Genomic DNA, 20,843 nt, shown 5'->3' with positions numbered 1-20,843 from the left:
ACACACACACACACACATATGCACACCCTCCCCCAACGCCGCCCAGCGATCCAACAGCTCGCCACCCAATCCTCCCCCCCGCTCAGTCGGGACAGACGCGGCTGCGGCCCGTGGACGAAACAGTCAAAAAATAGCCTAGCGACAGGCCAAAAATAAACGAAGCAGCAGACGACGCCAACGTCGCTGCCGCAGTCGACGTCAGCGCCAGCCGCCGGCCGAATGGCGATAATGTCGCAACGGTGGCGCTTCGTTCACATGAACTGCGTTGCTGCCTTGGCGGCCAGGGCTGCTCGCCTGTTCAGGGATGACTCATCCAGCCGGAGTTCGACTGGCCGAGCTGATCCTTGCCAGCGCTTGTTGTGACCCACATTCGTTGCCTACTTCTAGGCGTGCTTAAATTATTGAGCCCCCCTTCTTGCGGCTGCATACCCGCCCCCGGCCCTGGCCGGCCGAACTGCAGCCATGTCCGCTGCTCTGCGCAAACAAATTAAATGCTTCTTTTTTTTCGTCTGGTCTGGTCTGGTCTGGTCGCGCCAGCGCTTCTTCGTATCTGCTTTGAGTAATGGACTCTGCGACTGCGACGAGCGTCGGGATACGGAACAGATCTGTGGGACGCATAAGCTATTTGCATGCATCATACAGTAAAGCCACAATATAAGGAACTCAGTGTGGTAGAGCTATAACCAAAGCAAATATTCATCAAAGTTGGCAGTTGGCTTTTGAAGGAACGTTGTCTGGGCGGGGGCTGGAAGAAGTGCCATAAAATTGACATAGAAACAAATTCTTTAGGAAGATTCTAAGGAATTTAATATGAATAAGCTAAGATAATATATATATTTTCAAAAAGAATACATTTTCTACACAGAAACTCAGGAAACCCTTTTAAAAAGTTTATATTGTAGGAACTTAAGTCTTTTGGATGAATATAACATTATTTTGTATGTCTTTCGTAAATCTCTGATCTATCTATGAAATAGAATTACCAAAGATATATCGGGTTTTAGTTTTATGCTATGCCAATCTATTTCTCTTTAAGAAACTGCGGAATATTACAGTGAACGCTGCTTAATTGAAATTCTTTGGATGCTCAGTTTCTTCTACTTCGGGAACCAACAACAACAAATGGAATATACTATATATATGCAGTACAATCTGGGAAACCCCGCTTCGAAGTCCTTTTGCAGCCCAAAAGATTTACTTAATTCACTGTAGCCAAGCTGTACTGTACATACATATGTATGGTAGATGCTAGATCATTCCTACAGCGTAAATTCAAATTCAGATTCACTTGCCCACAAAATTAGAAATTTAAACCAGCAACAACAACAACAACAACAAAATAGCAAAATTTTTGAGCGTCTAAATAAAGTAGCGAAAAGAACCAAAAAAAAAAAAATAAATAAAAAAAGGAAAACAGAATAGAAGATCCGAAAAACTAGAAAATTGAAAAGAAAGCAACGAAATCATCAACAGCGAAACAACAGGGAAAATCCATCCTAAGCAAATAAAAAATGCTGTGCGTGTGTGTGTGTGTGTGTGTGTGTGTGTGTTGCACAGCAAGCAAAAGTTTTATTTAAAGTTATATGTATTTGTATGTGTGCATATATAGAAGCTATATAGATCGCACAACCTTTGTCTCTAGCTCTCTAGCTCACTTCCCCCTCTCTCTCTCTCTCTCTCTCCCTCCCACCCTCTGTCTCTCTCTCGCGCTATTGGGGCATTGAGCATTGTCTGGGAATGCCCAGTGCCCGCCGTTTGGCAACGGAATGCGGCGTCTGTCGCTGTCGGCCGGGCCCTTTGTTGCTCTGCGCGCTAGCTATTCCGGGTGCCCCCATATAGACAGACAAAATGGTACATATGCATTCCATGCTTCCGTATGGCCATATAGCCCATAGCCTATAGCCCATATAGCTATGGCTGTATATTCCCTAAATCATTGCAACTCAATCATCGGTCGAAAATAGCAAAAAATGTCTAACGCACGCATTTCCGCTTATTTTTGGAAGCCATTGACTGGGGGAAAACGCCGCATTTTCCGACCTCATGAATGTGTTGTGCCATGTGCGTGTGTGTGTGTGTATTTGTGTGTGTGCCGCATTATGTTTGGAAATCTTCTACAGTCGGTGATTCAGCTAAAAGCTCTCAAGTGATTGGCAAGTGAAATCCTTAAGTAGCTAGCAAACCAGCAAAAAAGAAGTCGATGGTTCAAATGATTTTAGGTACCGCATTAAGGCTTTACGCCTTAGTTTCTTATATATAAAACATATACGAATTATTAGACAATTCTATATTTCAATTATAAGTGCCCTTTCTACTGAAAATATTGCCTGCCCTCCATATTTTCATATAGAAGTTGGGGGCTAGATTCGAATTGGCAACTGCCAAAATATGGCTAGATGAATCCAAGGTATTTTATTATTTAAAAGTTTTTATTGATAACTCAGGCATTTTCTTACGGTTCAACTGTTTTTTTTTTAGCAACTCGTTTGGTTTAAGGTTCGGTTTATGGTTCAATAAAAAGTCGAATCGGTTTAGTTTGCAGACTCGGTAAAAACGGGCTCATTTGTATTGATTGTGTCCGTTTGGTCTTGATCTTGCCGCTGATCGTGCTGTGCATTAGGGTGTCCTCCTAAAAAGTCATAATCACCTGTCCACCCTACATCAGCTCAAACCCATGCAGACACCTTGAGAACGAATTTTTATGCACCGCTGGCAACGACATCAGCCGCAGCCACAGTCTCTGCCTCTGCCTCGGCCACCGAGTCCAACTCCAACTCCATCTACAGCGCCGTCTGGTTCACAGTCTCTGATCTGCCGTTGGGCATCGTTTTGGTCTCGTCGTAGTCCAGAGTGCAGCAACAGCAGCCGCAGCCGCAGCCGCAGCGAGAGCAAAAAGCAAAAACACAACGACCAAAGACAAATTCTTGCGTTTTTCCAGGAATTCACTCAATAAACTCAAACAAAACCCAAACATTTAACAAACGAACCAGAGGCAACAGCAGCGGCACACAACTCAGACAAAGGCCAAGAAGACGAACACGACGTTGCCGCAGACGAAGACGAAGATGAAGACCAAGACCAAGACCAAGACCAAGACGAAGATGCAGACGCAGCCAAAGATGCTCGCTCAGAGACTCGCCAACAAAACACAAGCCAAAAGGCGGACCAGGAATTTCGAACAAGAACAAACCAAAGCGACTGGGAAACCTGAGTTCGAGTTGCAGATGAAGCTGTGAAGTGGCCAGTCCCTACTGGAAGTTAGATAGTAAAGCGCTTCTTAAATATCATATTTTTCCAAAAATGAACATTTCATCAAATAAGGCAAGAAATCGGCATTACAAATTGATGCCCCTTCAAATTGATTGAGTAAAGACCAAATTATGGAAGCTTAAAGGTTTCCATTTGGGAAATTCAATATTTATGGCATCTATTTTGATAAGAACATTTAAAATACCAATTCCTGTTTTCCCTATATATATATATAAAACTGATTGCTGATCAACTCACATTCCAAGCTGTAGGAGTTAGGAAATTTTCACTCTAGTTATCTTATGTGGAAATTGGGATATTCCACCCGAAAGTGTGGAATAATCGTGAAAAACCTTCCGATCGGCTTTAAACTCTTTCTCAAAGATCTTTGTTTCAAAACATTTGCGGGATTATTTACACTTTTCGGAAAATCCATTCCTTCTTGATAGATTTGGTGGGTGAAAAATATAAAGCACGTCTCAAAGACTTTTTATAAAGTGCCTTGGATATGAATTTAAATGCGATATAAATTCATGCACAAGGCTCTTTATGAAAATTCAGCTTAGTCGTGTTTCATACTTTTCGCAGAATCCAAGCTTCCTCTGTGGAAGTCGAGTTACAAATAATTGTTGAATTAATTAAGAGTTTCACCCCATTAAAGCTTAAACCCTTTAAGAATCTTTTCATTTATATATATCATATGTCTCTGAAGAACTATAAATAATAATTGGGGTATTCTATACTCAAAATTTGTTTGCAAACCATGAAAAAAGGGTGTCTCTCATAAATATTTAAAGTCTAAAAGGAACATCTTTAAATACAGATTTTTTGACAAGAAATTTCAGATAATATCAAATTTATATCGTGATCAAACCATGATCGTAAAGAGGGATACCTTATGAAAATTGCTTTAGTTTTGAAGTCTTGGGAAATCTTTTTACTTATAGGCTTATAAATCCAAATTTCCAAAAATAGACATTATCATCTAGATACGTTAATTTTGGCTAGCATACTTTTGGGCAAGCGTTTCGCTGCATAGTTTTGAGCATGTTTAAAATTAAATGGAGGTCAGTTCCAAATTTTACTTTCGATTTAGTTTGTAATCAAGAGATTTCCTTCTTATAAGAACTGGTACTTAAAAATGGGAAATTAAGAACGGTGCCAAAGAAATGCACAACGCCATTTGCAACACTCATTTAACAAACAATATTGCATTATAGCTTTAGTGTTGGTAAGCGGCAAGCAAAAAATGAGAAGCGTTGCCAGATAGATTGTTGTGCGAACTGTAAACTAAGAAGTGTTGACATGGACTTGTGGGCGAGGCTGCCACAGGCGCTGTCTGTCCGCATTTCAAGGCACACAGAGGCGGGCAGAGCAGCAGCAACAAGCCAAATCTAATCCAAAGACTGCCAATGGCCAGAGGTACTTCTGCTCCTGCTGCTGCCACTGCTGCTGCTGGCAACTCCTAAGCGTACAGGCGAATCCTCTAAAAATTATTTATTAACATGGTTGAAATTCGCAAACAGGTTAAAACGACCAATCAAAACAACAACAGCAACTGCAGCGACAACAACAACAACAACAACAAAAGCGGCGGCAGCCAAAGACCCAAAGTGCAGATAATATTAAAAGGCAGTCAGGCAGCCAGTCAGACAGACAGACAGACAGACAGACAGACAGACAGACAGACAGACAGACAAACGGGCAGACGGGCAGACAGACAGACGGGCAGACGGCCAGTCAGCCAAGCAGCCAAGTTGGAGTTGGGCCGACCGACTGGCAGACACATTTCGAAAAGGGCCAACATGAAATTCCATGGGAGTCATTGACTTTATTATTATTGGTTGGTTGGCTGGCTGGCTGGCTGGGCTGCTTGACTTGGCTTGGTTTGCTTTGGCTCTGGCTCTGGCTTGGCTCGGCGGCCCGGCGGATCGGCGGCTCGGCTTGACTTGACTTGGTTGAGCTGGTTGCTTGGTTAATTTTCTTGGGAAAGTTTTTGTTGAAAGTTGGGCGGCCTTTTCATTTTGTTTTTTTTTTTTTTGTTCGTTTTGTTTTTTTGCAACTGAAGTAGTTGGCGAAACGAAGGTAAATACTTAATAATCATTGGGTAGGACATGTGTCAGTAGATATCTATTGTAAGTTTATTTAGCTGCAATCGAAACGTTTGCAGAGATCAATCAAATTAACTTTCTAGTTAGCCCAAGGAAGTATCTGTAATTTAAAGCAGAGATCTGCAATGCACGTGTTACTAGCATATTTTTATTTTATTTTTTAACTTTTTATTAGTTCTGAGGCGTCCTTAAATAAGATAAACAAATTATAGAGTGAAAGTGAATTTTGGCTTATATACCAGAATTTTGGTTCTTGGAGGCAGATACAGATACGGATATAAATTCGGATAAAGATACAGTACGTGATACGGATATAAAGATACGGATACAGATGCAGATACAAATACAGATATAGAAACAGATACGAATGCAGAAACAGATACATATATACTGATACAGATACGGATATGGATACGGATACGAATACATATAAAGATACGAATACAGATATCGACACAGATACACATACAGATGTATATACGGATACAGATAAAGATACAAATACAGATACAGATACAGATACAAATACAGATACAGATACATATACAGATACAGATACGGATATGGATATGGATACGGATACGTATATGGATAAAGATACAAATACAGATACAGATACAGATACAAATACAGATACATTTATATATACTGATACAGATACATATACAGATACAGATACGGATATGGATATGGATACGGATACGCATATGGATAGAGATACAGATACAGAAGCTCGCTTAAACCAGGCAATACACTAGCCTGGAATTGAGGCACGTTTCCCGGATAATTATTGCCCTGGTAGATTGCATATGTAAACTTTTCGAATACTAGGTTAACTTAACGGAATCTATAACTAAGCGAAATCTGTAGGAACTTCATTTAAATATTATCATAGCTCACTTTTACAATTGTAAGATTAAATGTGACTATCAATTCCAAGCGCATCAAGAATATTTCAAGCTGTTGAACAACATGCCCGTTGCTCAAAATGAAGTTTTTAGTAAATTCCAAGCATACCTCGCCTCTTCTTGGTATCGCTCGATTTGGCCCAAATAAATAATGCTGCAGTCGGGGCCCTACCAAAAATGACAAACAGCAAACAACAGCAGCAAAAACACTAACGATGTCTGGCATTTATGGAATTTACAGAGTATGCTTTCGTTGGCCCTCTCGCCCTTCCATAGAAACCCGAACCTAAGCACGGGCTGAGGCATATTGATACTTTATTTATAGCGAAAACGAACAAAATTGGCAAATACCAAAAGTGCTGCGATCTGGGCGCAGCCCAAAGATTAAATAAGCAGAAAGTTTTTTATTTTTTTTTTTTTGTTGCTGCTTTTCTTCTTTTTGTTGTTGTTGTTGTTGTTGGTTTTTGTGGGCGCGCAAGTCAACAAAAATCAGCGGCCGCCAACCGAAGCGCTGCGATCCGAGTCCCTGTCCGATCCCCGCATTGAAGTTTGCACAACAAAGAAGTTGCCCCAGTATGTGTGTGTGTGTGTGTGTGTGTGTGTATGGGTGATTGGGCAGCACTTTTGGTCCATTGGGTTTGCGGCTGCTATTGTTGGTAGCTGTCGGTGTCGGTGCAGCCGCCGCTTTGGGTATGAATGAATTTATGCTTTTGTTATTTTTATGTGTGTTTTCACTGGAATTTCGTTGAATACCTTCTACGGCATTTCATTTGTGCATGTGTGTGTGTGTGTGTGTGTGTGTGCGAGAGTGTAGTTATTGTTGTTATGCTTTATATTTGTTGCCTCGCATGCTGCCGCTGCCCATCAATAAAAGGATACAAATTTGGCTGTCCCGCTACTTTCAACGTAATTGATCCTCCGCAATTACAAACTCCTGACATCACACCGAATAGCAAATACGCTTTCTGCAAACACTACCCTCCTAAATACTAAATTAAATGATGCAAGCTCAGCTGGTCACACTGATTGCACATCAATATTATTTTTTGCATTTGCAGTACTGAAAGAACAACAAAAACAAATATAATTCCGCAACTTGAGCCAGGTAGACAGTTGGTAGGTCAAAACGGCAGATACGTGCAAGTTGTGTTGTCGTTGTTGTTGTTGTTGTTGTTGTCGGCTGCTTGTTATTGCTTCCCACGAGCATTAATAAAACTGACACGTCTTCCATATGCGAAGTTGCCTCGCCACATATTTTGGCAAAAACGTAACCGACTGCTGCGTCGACCTCGAAACGTCGACGGCGCCAAAGCGCACGTTGCAGCTAACGAAAATTGAGTGCAGGCAAGTTAAATTCAATTTCAAACACGCGCGCCTACCGCGCAGGTGGGTGTCTTTGCTAAGCAGCAAAACTTGCAGCTGGCAGTGCTGTGCAGCGTAGTTGCCAGCTGACGCTAGCTGGCAGCCAGCTGGCAACGCCGCGCAACCAAGTGCGCGCGTTTCAAGCAAGAAAAATCACAACAGATAAGCGATCGATGAACGGGTTTTGTTTATCAACATGTTTTTAATGCAAATCAATACAAAGTTGATTACTGATAAAGACAAGCGACAGTTATGGGACTTGTCATTAATGAATTGCCAACCAGCTGGAGATACAAGCAAAACAAACAGCTAAACACACACGCACACACACACACACGAATAGATTCACAAATCTGTTTGCTGATAAGAACAACAACAGCAGCAGCAGAAGCAGCAGCAGCGGTCATAGAAAATAATTATGGACTCGGCTCACGTAGTACGCGAACTGAACTCGGACGCAACGCAAGGCGCAGAAATCGACAAGTAAATAGACAACAGGTCAGTTTAGCACAGAGAGAGAGAGAGAGATAGAGAGAAGACCCCAGCAAAGATGCGCAGCCTGAATCGCTTTCGTCTGATAACCTTCGATGTGACCAATACGCTGCTGCAGTTTCGCACCAGTCCCGGCAAGCAATATGGCGAAATCGGAGCACTATTCGGTGCGCGCTGCGATAACAATGAGCTGGCCAAGAACTTCAAAGCGAACTGGTGAGCACAGCAATTGGCAGATAAGCTACGCATTCTTAGCTACTCCTTGTGGTACTCTCCAGGTACAAGATGAATCGCGACTATCCGAATTTTGGCGTTGAGACGTCCCCGCGTCTTGAGTGGCAGCAGTGGTGGCGTCAGCTGATAGCAGGTAGGCGATAAACTGCAGCTGGTTCAAAGTGCAAAAGCTAAAATACTCATTGATTTGCTCTCAAGGCACTTTCGCGGAGAGCGGCGCACCCATACCCGATGCAAAGTTAGATAACTTTGTCAGCCATTTGCTGGAGCTGTACAAGACAACCATATGCTGGCAGCCGTGCAACGGCAGCGTGGAGCTGCTGCAGCAGCTGAGCAAGCACAACCAGCCGGATAAACACTGCAAGGTCGGCGTCATAGCCAACTTTGATCCGCGACTTGAAGCGCTGCTGCGCAACACAAAACTTGATCGGTACTTGGACTTTGCGCTTAACTCGTATGCGGCGAAGGCTGAGAAACCGCAAGCGGCTATTTTTGAGCGTGCCATGGCTGAATCTGGGCTGGAGAAGCTACGGCCGGAGGAGTGCCTGCACATTGGGGATGGGCCGACCACGGACTATCTGGGCGCCAAGGAGGTGGGCTGGCATGCGGCGCTGGTGCACGAGAAGAGCTATTCGTATCTGGCCAAGAAGTATGGCGTCGACATCAACAGGAATCACGTCTTTCCCAGCCTCTATGACTTTCACAAAAAGCTGTCTGACGGTGCTGTCGTCTGGTAGACAATTATAATGAAATGTGATCTTAATTAACAAATTGTATTTTGTACATTTATACGGCTACGTTTCTGGCTTTGGCACCTGCGCAATGAATATGTTGCCCAGCGGGTTCTGTGGCTTTTGACTTTCGTGATCGTACTGGGGGCCAATGGCCCACAAAGATTCCAGATCGTAATCCTCACGTGCCTTGGGCGAGAATATGTGCAGCGCAATGTTACCTGCGGGAATGGAATATAAATAAATGAATGGATTGTAGCCAGTGTGACAGCTGCTCACCCAAATCCATGGCCATCCAGTCTCGACTCTTTTCGCCCTCGATGCGGGGCAGCAAATCCCCCTTGGCACGCTTGATTTTGAACATGCGGCGCACGAATTCCGCTGTGGCCAGCATGTGGCGATAGCTGCGCGCGCTGCAAACGACCAGATGATCCACATACTTGAGCTCCTCGGGCACATAGCAAACGAAAATATCATCCACATTCTCCTTGCGCAACAGCTCCACCAGATCCTCCACATCAAAGACGCCGCGAACGCCTCCTGGCAGGAAATAAGGATAAACAATGGACACAAAATATTACTGAGCGCACTTACTCTTTAAATTGAGGCCGAAGTACTGATCCTGCTCGACTTCCACGGGCAGTTCGCGCTCTTGATAACGCGCCTCCTCCACATCGAAGATTTCCGTTGCCTCCTCATCGCGGAATACTTTGTATTTATTTTGTACGCCGCCCGCAACAAAGGATTTCTTCTCTTGCTGTTGCTTTACATTTGGATTGGTGGGCTGTGGCTCGGGTTTGCTGAACTCATGATGAAAGCCGCGCAAAATGGGCACGCTCAAACGTTTGTCGTGTATTAGGCGAAAAATGCGTGTTTTTAACATATTTCAACCAAAAATTATTATTACGCGAACAAAAACAGCTGTTTGCGTATGGGCATGCCAGCCTGTTCAAATTGAGGGCCAGTGTGACCGTGCTAAGCACAACTTCGCTAATCGATAGATAAAGCGATAACTTTTGTTGCTCGTCATCGAAACATCAATTACTGCTAATTTTGCGGAAAGAAAAAAGGCGAAAGAGAAAAACATTACTAATCAAAACTAAACGCACGCATTTAGTGTTTTAAACGCAATTTCCAGTGAATAATGTGGCAAATGCTGACCGCTTGCATTTAGTTATTAATATACAATTGCCGCCAGCACACACGCTATAGCGTGTTAGCAACAGACAACACAACCGTCAGACCGTCGCCGCAGTAGTCAAATTTTCTTACGCACTATTTACTCGGTCGTTTCAGTCGTGTGTTGGTGTGTCGGTGTGTCGAAAACAAAACGCAAACGAAAGAAAGATAGAAAAGCAAGCAGACATTACAAATTACTCCAAATTCTAAATTAACAAGCAACACACAAACCGAGTGTACAATGACTGAGACGAGTGCAGCAGTGCTAAGGGACAACACGCCCGCCAGGCTCAAAATCGAACAGGAATATAATGACAAAAAATCTGGATCGGGTTGGCTTCAATACTACAAGGTAAGTACCAAGTACTATATCATTGTACACCCATCGACAAGGAACAGCGACTGGCAAGAAGGGCACCAGCGCACACCAAAATGTACAATACATACACATACACACACTCGGGCGCACACATACAGTTTTATTCCTTTTTGATTCGATTTCCACGAAAATGTGATGAGTGCGCAAAAGGCTTCTGCAGATGCCGATGCCTCCAACACCACCACCACCACCATCACACACACACACACATACACAGCAAAAAAAAAAAAAAAACAACTACAAATGTACATACATGGACGCGTGTGTCTGTGTAGGCACGCTGCTCACGGTCAGCCCCACTGCGCTATTATTTTTTTGTTGCTGTCGCTGTCATGTGAGCGTGCGCCTGTATTTGTAGCTTTTGGTGTCGGTGTTGGTCAGAAGTAGCAGCAGCAGCAGCAGCAGCCCAACTCCGGTCTTTGGCTTTAGTTTGTGGCGCTCGCGCAACGTTTGGCCGAAAATTTCACAGGCACATTCTCTCAAACATACACAGACACATTCATCCGACTCACTCACACACACACACACATTCACATACAGAGTGACGCTAACGCTCACCTGCTGCACTTTGCATGCGCTCTCGCTTGTTGCTCTTGGATGCTGCTTTTGCCTCTTCTTCTTCTTCTTCGGCGTCTACTCTTTCCTTGCAATTCGCTCAAATTCTGATTACTGTAGCCATTTTCCTACACTAGTTCTCTGACTAGGCATGCACTCTGGCCTCAGGCGGGGTGTTTACGATTAGGATTGCCAAAAATTGTTTCTACGTTTATTATTATTATTATTGATAATAACAAAAAGCGCCGTACGCGTCGCAAGCATTTGGAGTTCTGCGAATTCGTTGTCGGTATTTGTACACAATTCTTGGGAAAATCCATACATACATACATATTTCTGTGTGTGTATGTTTTGAATTTCATTTGTTTTGATTGCTGCCCGCTGATAATTGTAATTGTTGCTTACATTACACACATATATCTGTAGGCATTTTACAACCCTTTATTTCCAGAGTTGTAAAGAAGGATCAAATTAGTATTGAAAAGTTCGATGAGCTATCGCTTAACAGAAATAAATTGGCCGTCCGGGACCTGCCAATGCAAGTAGTTGAAGTCTCACACACACACACACGCACACATAGACATAAATAATTTTTGCGCTTGGCACAAAGGGCATACGTCTCGGTCTCGGCCTGGGCCTGGGCCTGGGTTTCTCTTTGCTTCTACTTCGCTACTTCGTCTTTGCCAGAGCTGGAGTTTCTGCTTTATGGCCAGTTCCGGCGAATTGTGTCTTCAGCTGCTGCTTCAGCCCGCTTCATCGTCGCTTTGCGACTCACTTGAATTGGGATTTCACGGAATTTAACTTCGCAGTTAGGATGACATTGCCTGCTGCGTGTAGCTGTATCTGTAGCTACATGTATCTGTGTGCGTGTGCGTGTGGGTGTGTGTAGGTGTGTTCGAATTTTTGTGTAATGAACTCAATTTGTTGTTGGCGTTGTTCTTGCTCCGTCTGCTTATCCTTCGTGTGCGTGTGTCATTTCGGTCCTTTGTGCGCTGCGAGGATAATCTAACTTTCCAACTAACTCGGCAACAGCAGAGCCAAGCTTGATGAAATCAAAATTGTTTTTCGCTTGAAAGCATCTCCTAATGAATTCTAATGAATTATGCTCCTCCTCCTCCTCCAACAGCACTAATCGGAGCAGCAATAAAAGTAATATTAATAATAATAGCAGCAAAAACGGGCAACATTGTTATGCTTTATGCGCACTTCAATACACGAATCTTCTGGTAGTACCGTTTCGTTCGCCTGCTTTCTTATGTTGTTTATCATCTCTGCTTCTTCTCCTCGTTATGACAGAGGCTACAACAACAACAACAAAATACCGCACAGACTGTGACGAACTCGATGCCCACATTCTATGCAGTTCGGCATATGTTGTTGTTGTTGCCGTTGCAATTCATGCAGCATGCAATTCCGATACCCTGTAAAACATGCGAACTCACAGAAGTGTATATTAGTTGTAATGTTAAATATACATATTTAGGCATAATTGAATGTCGCCTCTATGCGATTCTCAAAAGGTCTAGTAAGCTCCATTTGAGTGAATTGGTGAGGTGATTTGGGGAAAATTGGAGAGAGATTTAATTAGCAAAAGCTAGAGAAGCAAACATTGATTACATTACCACATGGCCTTACAATATCTATGCATATCTATTCCCATATATGTTTATATATTTGTTAAAATGGTTAGAGTGTACAGCTAATTGAATCCGTTATTTTTTGGATAAACCGTTGCTGATAAACAGTTACGCTGCTGATAACCGCATTGATGCTCATCGCAATTTTTGGTTTTGTCTATATGCAAATTGTAATGTGCCTGCCACTGCATTATCTCTGCTGTGTCGCGGTCCCTCCCCCTCTCTCTCACTCTCTCGCTCGCTCTCTACATACATACGTTATCGGGCAATGTTCTTTTCAATTCAATTTCATAACACTCGCCAGTCGTCAGCCTCAATTTGTGCTGATTATCGAGGAGTGGCGGCTTGACGACTTCAAACTGATTCACCTACTTAATGACGAACTGACAATTAGCAACTGATTTTTCGCGCTGCAATCAAAAACTGCGTCGCATACAATTCGCAGCACAAAATAAAGAAGGCTGGCACAAATAAAGTCAAGTAAATTAACTGCTTTTATGCCTCGCGTTAGTCATCCATCTGCACCGCGCCGCCCCTTTTCCCGGCTCTTTTAAATCCGCTCATTGGCAATTTGGACTATTTATTGGCTAACAATTGGCATTAGCCAACTCGTGGGCAGACGACATTGAACTTGCTGTTAGTTCTAATTTGATATTGAGCGTTAACAGTTACAGCTGCGACAGCTGATAACAAAGATAATGCCGTTAGCCATGCATGCGCATACATGTCGCGCTCATTCTGACCAATTAGTCATGCTAACGTGGCCCAGCTCGACCTGACGGAGAAGCCAGCCAGTCGCTAGGCCCAGATAACGAACCGTTGGAGCGGCTAATGACGGGTCGATAGTTGTGAGAGGGCAACCCCATATATATATGGCACTGCATGTGTGAATCACACTGCGAAATTCCAATCTTTGTATCACTGCAAAATGCCATAATTACTTTTTAATAAAATTCCACCCACACATCGTTTTTTTATGCAGGAAATAAGTGATAAATGCGATCGTGAGGCTAAAGAGCAACAGTTTACTACGCTAGAATCGGAGCGTGCGCCGAATCGGGGACTGAACCGTTATCGGGATGTGAATCCCTATGATCATTCGCGCATTGTGCTGAAACGCAGCAGCGTAGATTACATCAATGCCAACCTGGTCAAGGTGAGTTGGAAGCACGTTATTCAAGCTAACGTTTTTCTATAATATCGTAATATTGTTGCAGCTGGAACGCGCCGATCGTCAATATATACTGACACAGGGTCCGCTGCTGGATACGGTGGGTCATTTCTGGCTGATGGTCTGGGAGCAGAACTCACGCGCCATTCTTATGCTCAACAAGCTGGTGGAGAAGAAACAAGTTAAATGCCATCTATATTGGCCGGATCAGGTGGGGCCCAAGCAGGCGCTCAATCTGAAGGATGTCAAATTGTCCGTGGAACTAATTTGCTGCGAGAACTATCAGAACTTTGTGCGGCGGTGGTTCAAGTGAGCAAAGCCAAAAATACGAGAGGATCTAAAAAAGACAATGATGCGAATTCCTTTACAGATTAACTGATCTCGAAACGAATAAAAGCCGCGAGGTTATGCAATTCCATTATACGACCTGGCCAGACTTTGGCATACCCAGCTCGCCGGATACTTTTCTAAAGTTCTTACAGCTGGTGCGCGACTCGGGCGCTCTGGCGGCGGATGTGGGCCCAGCCGTGGTACACTGCAGTGCCGGCATTGGTCGCTCCGGCACATTTTGCCTGGTCGACTGCTGTCTGGTGCTTGTGGAAAAGTACGGCGAGTGCAATGTGTCGCAAGTGCTGCGCGAGCTGCGCAGCTATCGAATGGGTCTCATCCAGACGGCCGATCAGTGGGACTTTTCATATCAGGCAATCATTGAGGGCATCAAAAAACTGAACGATCCCGTACGTACATTAACTTTGTTGAACTAAACAATTGCGTTCAAAACTAAATCTAAAAAAACAGAGCAAGCTTGGCAAAGCCAGAGTAATATGGAAGTCTTGTCATACCTGTCATTAAGCTGGCTTTCGTGGAGCAAAATTGAACATTTTGTATAAGAATTTGTTACAGAAAACTAAAATTGTATAAATTGTTTGTTGTTGAATTTTGGGTAAAAGTTAAAATCGTGCTCAAAATCAAAATCTTGTTTTACGTACGCCCAAAATTAGATGTTCCAAGTCGAATATAAGAACAATTGTAACTACTTTCATTTTAAGCGAAATTAATATTTAGTCCGCGCTGAGACACGTCTTGCTAACGGATATGTTTTTGTAATTTGCAGAGCTTTCTGGGTGTCGAGGAGCCAATCATTAGTAACGACATGGACTCACACGGACAGGAGGAACAGCCGCCACCATTGCCACCCCGTTCCCATTCGCTGAACTTGCCCTTGGCGCCCATCACGGGTGGGGTGCTCTCCCTGGACATGCATGCAGCACAGGCCAATGGGGATAACATGGGCGACGGGGATGGTATCAGCGATAAACAGACCTTGAGCAGCAAGGATGCGCTCAACAACATTATTATCAATCAGCCAGAGATTGTCAATGCCGAAGTGGCAGACAGTCTGCTTAACAATCGTCCACTGCCACCGCTGCCCACGTTACCGCAGCACAGCGAACAGGAATCGGATAGCGATGACAATGAGGAATACGATGTGAACGAGGACGACGAGGACGAGGAGTACGAGAACATCAATGAACAGCAAGCGAATGGCGATGTCATCTTGTTGCAACCACACGAAGATGATGTCAATGCCAACAGCGAGAAGCCAACTGCAGTGGATCAGCATAAGGTCAATGGCATTGATTTGACAGCGAGGTACATCTGACTGCATACATATTTATAAGGGTTAAACGGTATATTAGTAATGTCTATATAACTTTCACAGTACCGGCGACGAGCTGAAGCGGCGAAAACGCAACGAATACCAGTCGAATCTGGAGCATAAAGTCAACGAAATTAAACGCAAACAGCGTGAGAACGAGGACAATCAGCAGGCGGCGAAAAAACGAAGGTCATTACTCAAATATATTGCCGCTGGCGTTGTGGTCGGCGTCATTGCCGCCTACGCGTACACGAAGCTAGCCTAAGTCCTTGCCCCTATCAAGCCAGAAAGTAGCCCGTAGATGTAGCAATTATCAGCATGTAGTGGCAGTAGCGTGACAATGATCCCAATTCTGGGCATATGTATGTATATGTATGTAGGTCTTATCGAGCTAACATCAAATGTCAGCGCGACACAAATACTTGCACACAAACACACACAAACACAGACACAAACAAACAGATATACACACACACACACATAGAGACACTCCCGCACACACAGAGATACACCCACACGAGTTGGACAGCCGTCAATGCGAAAAAGTCGCATTCGTTGAAACGATAATGACAATGCATATTAGGGAATTTTTTTATATATAAATTATAAAAAAAAAAAACGAATGAAAAAAGAAGACAAGAAGAAACGGAGAAAAAGAAAATAAACAACTGCAACATTTAAACTTAGGAATTCGGTGTAGCACTAAGCCGAGCACAAAAGTAGATTCTTGCGCAATAGACTGACATTTTAGAACAAATTTTTCTCGATACACTTTAAAAAACAAACAAAAACAAAAATACAAAATAACAAAAACACGGAATAAATCACCCAAGCAGGTGGAACAGAACAAACCTTAAAAAAAAAAAATATATATATATATATATATATATATATATATCGACTTGAAATATCCGTGCAAATGCATTTTTATTTTGCGCTCGCTAACTATGTACAATTTTGCATTAATTTGATATAAAATAAAACAGAGAAAGAAACGTTGCTATCTAAAATATTTTATATGTATATTGTGCACACACATACATAGACACACACACACACAGACGACGACCACGCCCACGCTTCACTTGTTGTTAAAACACTTACGTTTCGTAAACATTTAGAACTGTGAGTCTGTAGCATGTGTTGTTATTTATGAAGAATTATGATGAAACACTTGTTTAACTAATTTAACGAGCACGCACGGCAATGAATGCATTAATGTGCCAAAAGAGAAATGAAACCGAAACCATGATGAATAATGAGAAGAAACTGAATTGATACGAACATTTGAAAATACTTGATAATTGGCCATTTGTTTTGCACGCTTAACGACTGTAACTAACAAAACAGAGGAATTAACTAATTGAAAGTGAAATTAAAATTGGAACTTTGAAAAATATGCAGGCGCCGATTAAAGCAATAATTAATGCAAATACGTAGCACAAATATAAAAATAATGGAAAATACTATATATATATATATATATATATATATATATATATATATATAAATATATATATATATATATATATATATATAATATATATATATATATATATATATATATAGATGATACGAGCGAAACCATTTTGTATTCTAACAATAACATTTAATTTATGTAAACCTAATGCAGATAAGCTGATAACAAAGAAAAGAATGAGTTGAAACTATTTAATGGTTTTTAGTCGTAAGTCGTATGCCCTAGATACTCTATCTGCCTCCCTCACATTTTCCAGCATATACAAGTACACAAACAAGAAGTACATAGTATAAATAAATAAAATACACATAATATACGTGTAGCGTAAGAGAAACGCAAGTAAAACTGAACAATTATTTTTATATGTGTAATCCACAAATTTAACAACTACATTTAACTACCACCCACAATGAGAAAGCGAGTGCGCTTAAAACGACGACGACGACGACCGCGACGATGATGATGATGATTTTTATAATATATATATTTAAACCTATTGCAAAAATACATATTTATATAAAATATATATATATATTATATATTTAAAAAGTAACAAATGAACAATACCTATAGTAATGCCTAGTTAACTGAACATTGGCTAAGTACACTGACACAAATTAAGCAAAACACACACGTAAATTATATAGCTATATGCATATTAATATATAGATATATATTTAATATATATATATGTATATATGAATGTGCATATAGATATATGCATATATGCCTAATGAGTAAAGAGACAAAAACGAAAGTATTCAAATAAAGTAACACTTAAGATACAAAGCCAAGCCTATGTGGCGACTTTTCAATTTATTACAAATTATGATTTTTGTGCTCTTATTTGTTTACAGACGCCCAAATGCCACATAGTTGCGCCTAAGACAAAGTTAACACTGCCGGCAATCGCTCCATTTATCTGCATCAACAGAAAGAAAGAAAGAAAGACGTTGAACATATCATTTTCCATATTTGTAGCAACTAATTCACAAATAAACAATCATTTTTTAAATGGCTTTTTGTATGCACAAACTCAAAAATCAATTTATATTTTCTTCCAGCCATTCGCATTAACTTTTTTTTGAATGTTGTGAAATGTAACGCTTTCGTAATGCTAGAGTCAATCGCACATATAACGTATGCACTGATTATCGATATATATATATAAAATGTTATCGTACATATGCGATAATTGTGTCAATGTACTCGATGCTGTCACATCAAAAGTACTCAATCGACGACTTTGTTTTCGTTCTGCGACTATAAAGAAATTTGTTTTAAAATCATTGTTATAGCAGCAGGTGCTAACTCTAAATTCGACTTATTATTAACGAACTATAATGCCTGCCATAGAAGAGGCACAAATCACCAAATATCTATCAAAGGTACGATGAGTCATGTTCTCGGTGGGCATTATCCGTCCTGTTGCCCGTCACGCAATATTAAATTGTTGATTAATTAATGACCACACATTCACAGTATAAAAATGTTGCGGCCACCAGGAAAGATGTTGTCGATGTCGTTACCACGTATCGCAGTCTGACATATGACCTGCAAAAATTTGGTGAGCTGTGGCATTTTTCATGAGTAAGATTATGCAAATAATAATAAACAATTTCTCCCCCAAGTTTTCAACGATGGAAGCTCAAAAGATTTGTTCGCGCTGCAGGGCACCATTCCGGTGGTCTACAAAAGTAAGTGAACATTTTAACTGATTCAAAACATATATATATATATATTGATTTCACAGACAACACCTACTACATTCCCATATGCATATGGCTGATGGATACCCATCCACAAAATGCGCCCATGTGCTTTGTGAAACCAACGCCAACCATGCAGATCAAGGTGTCCATGTATGTGGATCACAATGGTAAGGTGTACTTGCCCTACTTGCACGACTGGCAGCCGCATAGCTCGGATCTGCTATCGCTTATACAGGTTATGATTGTGACATTCGGTGATCATCCGCCCGTTTACTCCAAGCCGAAGGAGCAGGTTGCCGCGCCATATCCATCAAATTGTAAGTGCAAATCAATCTTGAATGTTTTCATGCACTGATGCCTCGCATTTAAGCTTTCATGCCTCAGCCAGGCGGTCCAGGTGCCTCAAATCAGTTTCTGCCTTATCCAAGCGCGACTGGCGCTAGCGGTGGTAACTTTCCGCCATATCCCACTGGTGGCAGCTATATGTCCTACCCAGCGACTGGTGGACCGGCAGGTAACTCCGCCGGCTATCAGCCCTACATGAATTACCCACAGCCAGGAGTCTATCCGGGTGCCGCTGGATATGTGAGTGTTACGAAACTACGATGGATAAACAATATAGATAATATATATTCCTCGTCTTAGAATCCCGCGGGTAATGCCAATCCCAGCTCAACGGGCACGATTACAGAGGAGCACATTAAGGCATCACTTATTAGCGCCGTCGAGGACAAGTTGAGGCGTCGCATACAGGAGAAGGTAAATCAGTATCAAGCTGAAATCGAAACATTGAATCGCACCAAGCAAGAATTGGTGGAGGGTAGTGCCAAGATTGATGCCATCGTAACTCGCTTGGAGCGGGAGGAAGTTGATTTGCAGAAGAACATTAGCATATTGAGGGATAAGGAGGAGGAATTGAAGAAAAGTCTGGAGACCCTCGAGAGTGCAGAAGCCATTGATCCTGACGAGGCAGTTACCACAACTGCACCATTATATAGACAGTTAGTGATTCGAGAGCATATTCAATTTTGTGTCCTGTGACTAATTGGCCATTTTATAGATTACTCAATGCCTACGCTGATGAAGCTGCCACAGAGGATGCCATCTACTATTTAGGCGAGGGGCTGCGCGGCGGAGTTATTGATCTTGAGACGTTCTTGAAGCATGTGCGCACACTATCTCGCAAGCAATTCATTTTGCGTGCTACAATGCAAAAATGTAGACAAAAGGCGGGATTGGCTGGCTAGTAGGATGTGAAGGATGTGTCCAGTATATTGCAGTAATAATTTCATTTGCAGTTTTCAAGTGCAACTAATATTCAATCCGCACACAATTGATATGTTATTATAATATATTCGGTATTGCTTTAAGTTTAAATTGAATCTTTGAAATTACATACATGTATATGAATAAACCCAACGTACGTTCGCTCGCGCATTAATAATTTTATTCATGTATGTATATATATATATTTATCTTAAAATCGGAATGCTAACAATTGATTCGTTTCTCATACATATATGCCAACGGTTAGTAAAAGAAACAAAATTCCAAATCCGAGGAATATCGAGGCGCACAGGCTGATTAGGAGCTCCTTAATTAATGTGTTCTCTTTTGTGCTCTTGCGCGAGACAACAAAAACAAAGAACCAGGCTGTGAAAAATGTACCAATAATGAGAAGCACTGTGGCTAGGTGTGGAAAGACCGCTGGGTTGATGGGCGAAACGTAGCGCTGCATTGTCTCCATGCTGCATAAACAAATGCAACAGGTGAGTGTAATTATGTTAGATATTATTTGTTTAACTCACGTTCAATTGGTATTTTAATTTTTGTTAATTTCTTGTAGTTGTACGTGGCCGGCCTGCAAGCGGTAAGGTATGCTCTTTTACTTATCGATTTCTCGCATTGTTCAACACTGTTTGTTGAATCGATATTGCCGATATATCGTTACATGAGCAACAATTCTTTCATCTCTAGTCAAAA

General features: G+C 41.9%; 5 protein-coding genes across 8 annotated transcripts; 3 read left to right on the top strand and 2 right to left on the bottom strand.

Annotated features, from left to right (window-relative positions):
- Positions 1-8,059: 8,059 nt before the first annotated feature.
- On the top strand, positions 8,060-9,119 carry LOC115771293 (rhythmically expressed gene 2 protein). Its single transcript, XM_030716918.1, has 3 exons — positions 8,060-8,338; positions 8,401-8,489; positions 8,555-9,119. Exons 1-3 carry the CDS (start codon positions 8,181-8,183, stop codon positions 9,091-9,093), a joined length of 786 nt encoding a protein of 261 aa, XP_030572778.1. The 5' UTR covers positions 8,060-8,180; the 3' UTR covers positions 9,094-9,119.
- A 17-nt stretch (positions 9,120-9,136) lies between these two features.
- Positions 9,137-10,107, bottom strand: LOC115771294 (mitochondrial assembly of ribosomal large subunit protein 1). The gene is made up of 3 exons (XM_030716919.1): positions 9,682-10,107; positions 9,367-9,627; positions 9,137-9,308 (listed from the first exon to the last, which is right to left on the bottom strand). Exons 1-3 carry the CDS (start codon positions 9,968-9,970, stop codon positions 9,151-9,153), a joined length of 708 nt encoding a protein of 235 aa, XP_030572779.1. The 5' UTR covers positions 9,971-10,107; the 3' UTR covers positions 9,137-9,150.
- Positions 10,108-10,132: 25 nt separating this feature from the next.
- LOC115771291 (tyrosine-protein phosphatase non-receptor type 61F) lies at positions 10,133-18,149 on the top strand. 4 transcript variants are annotated; one of them, XM_030716915.1, is made up of 7 exons: positions 10,224-10,618; positions 13,820-13,993; positions 14,055-14,317; positions 14,379-14,745; positions 15,123-15,661; positions 15,732-15,857; positions 18,006-18,149. In XM_030716915.1, exons 1-7 carry the CDS (start codon positions 10,508-10,510, stop codon positions 18,022-18,024), a joined length of 1,599 nt encoding a protein of 532 aa, XP_030572775.1. In that variant the 5' UTR covers positions 10,224-10,507; the 3' UTR covers positions 18,025-18,149. The 4 variants fall into 4 exon arrangements, 3 of the variants coding, with proteins under 3 accessions (XP_030572776.1, XP_030572775.1, XP_030572774.1); XR_004018928.1 differs by having other exon boundaries at positions 10,232-10,618; positions 15,732-16,030; XM_030716914.1 differs by lacking the exon at positions 18,006-18,149 and having other exon boundaries at positions 10,233-10,618; positions 15,732-16,535.
- Positions 18,150-18,381: 232 nt separating this feature from the next.
- LOC115771292 (tumor susceptibility gene 101 protein) lies at positions 18,382-20,297 on the top strand. Its single transcript, XM_030716917.1, has 7 exons — positions 18,382-18,536; positions 18,631-18,715; positions 18,780-18,845; positions 18,902-19,177; positions 19,231-19,445; positions 19,506-19,861; positions 19,921-20,297. The coding sequence occupies exons 1-7, from the start codon at positions 18,492-18,494 to the stop codon at positions 20,105-20,107; spliced, it is 1,230 nt and encodes a 409-aa protein (XP_030572777.1). The 5' UTR covers positions 18,382-18,491; the 3' UTR covers positions 20,108-20,297.
- On the bottom strand, positions 20,286-20,767 carry LOC115771297 (transmembrane protein 258). The gene is made up of 2 exons (XM_030716921.1): positions 20,669-20,767; positions 20,286-20,608 (listed from the first exon to the last, which is right to left on the bottom strand). Exon 2 carries the CDS (start codon positions 20,605-20,607, stop codon positions 20,371-20,373), a length of 237 nt encoding a protein of 78 aa, XP_030572781.1. The 5' UTR covers position 20,608; positions 20,669-20,767; the 3' UTR covers positions 20,286-20,370.
- Positions 20,768-20,843: the final 76 nt, after the last annotated feature.

The sequence above is a fragment of the Drosophila novamexicana genome, unplaced genomic scaffold (genome assembly GCF_003285875.2).
Source record: "Drosophila novamexicana strain 15010-1031.04,08,12 unplaced genomic scaffold, DnovRS2.1 tig00000024-arrow-pilon, whole genome shotgun sequence".
In the NCBI taxonomy this organism is placed as follows: Eukaryota; Metazoa; Arthropoda; class Insecta; order Diptera; family Drosophilidae; genus Drosophila; species Drosophila novamexicana.
Note: the sequence above shows the minus strand (reverse complement) of the source record. Positions and strands in the feature narration are given on the sequence as shown.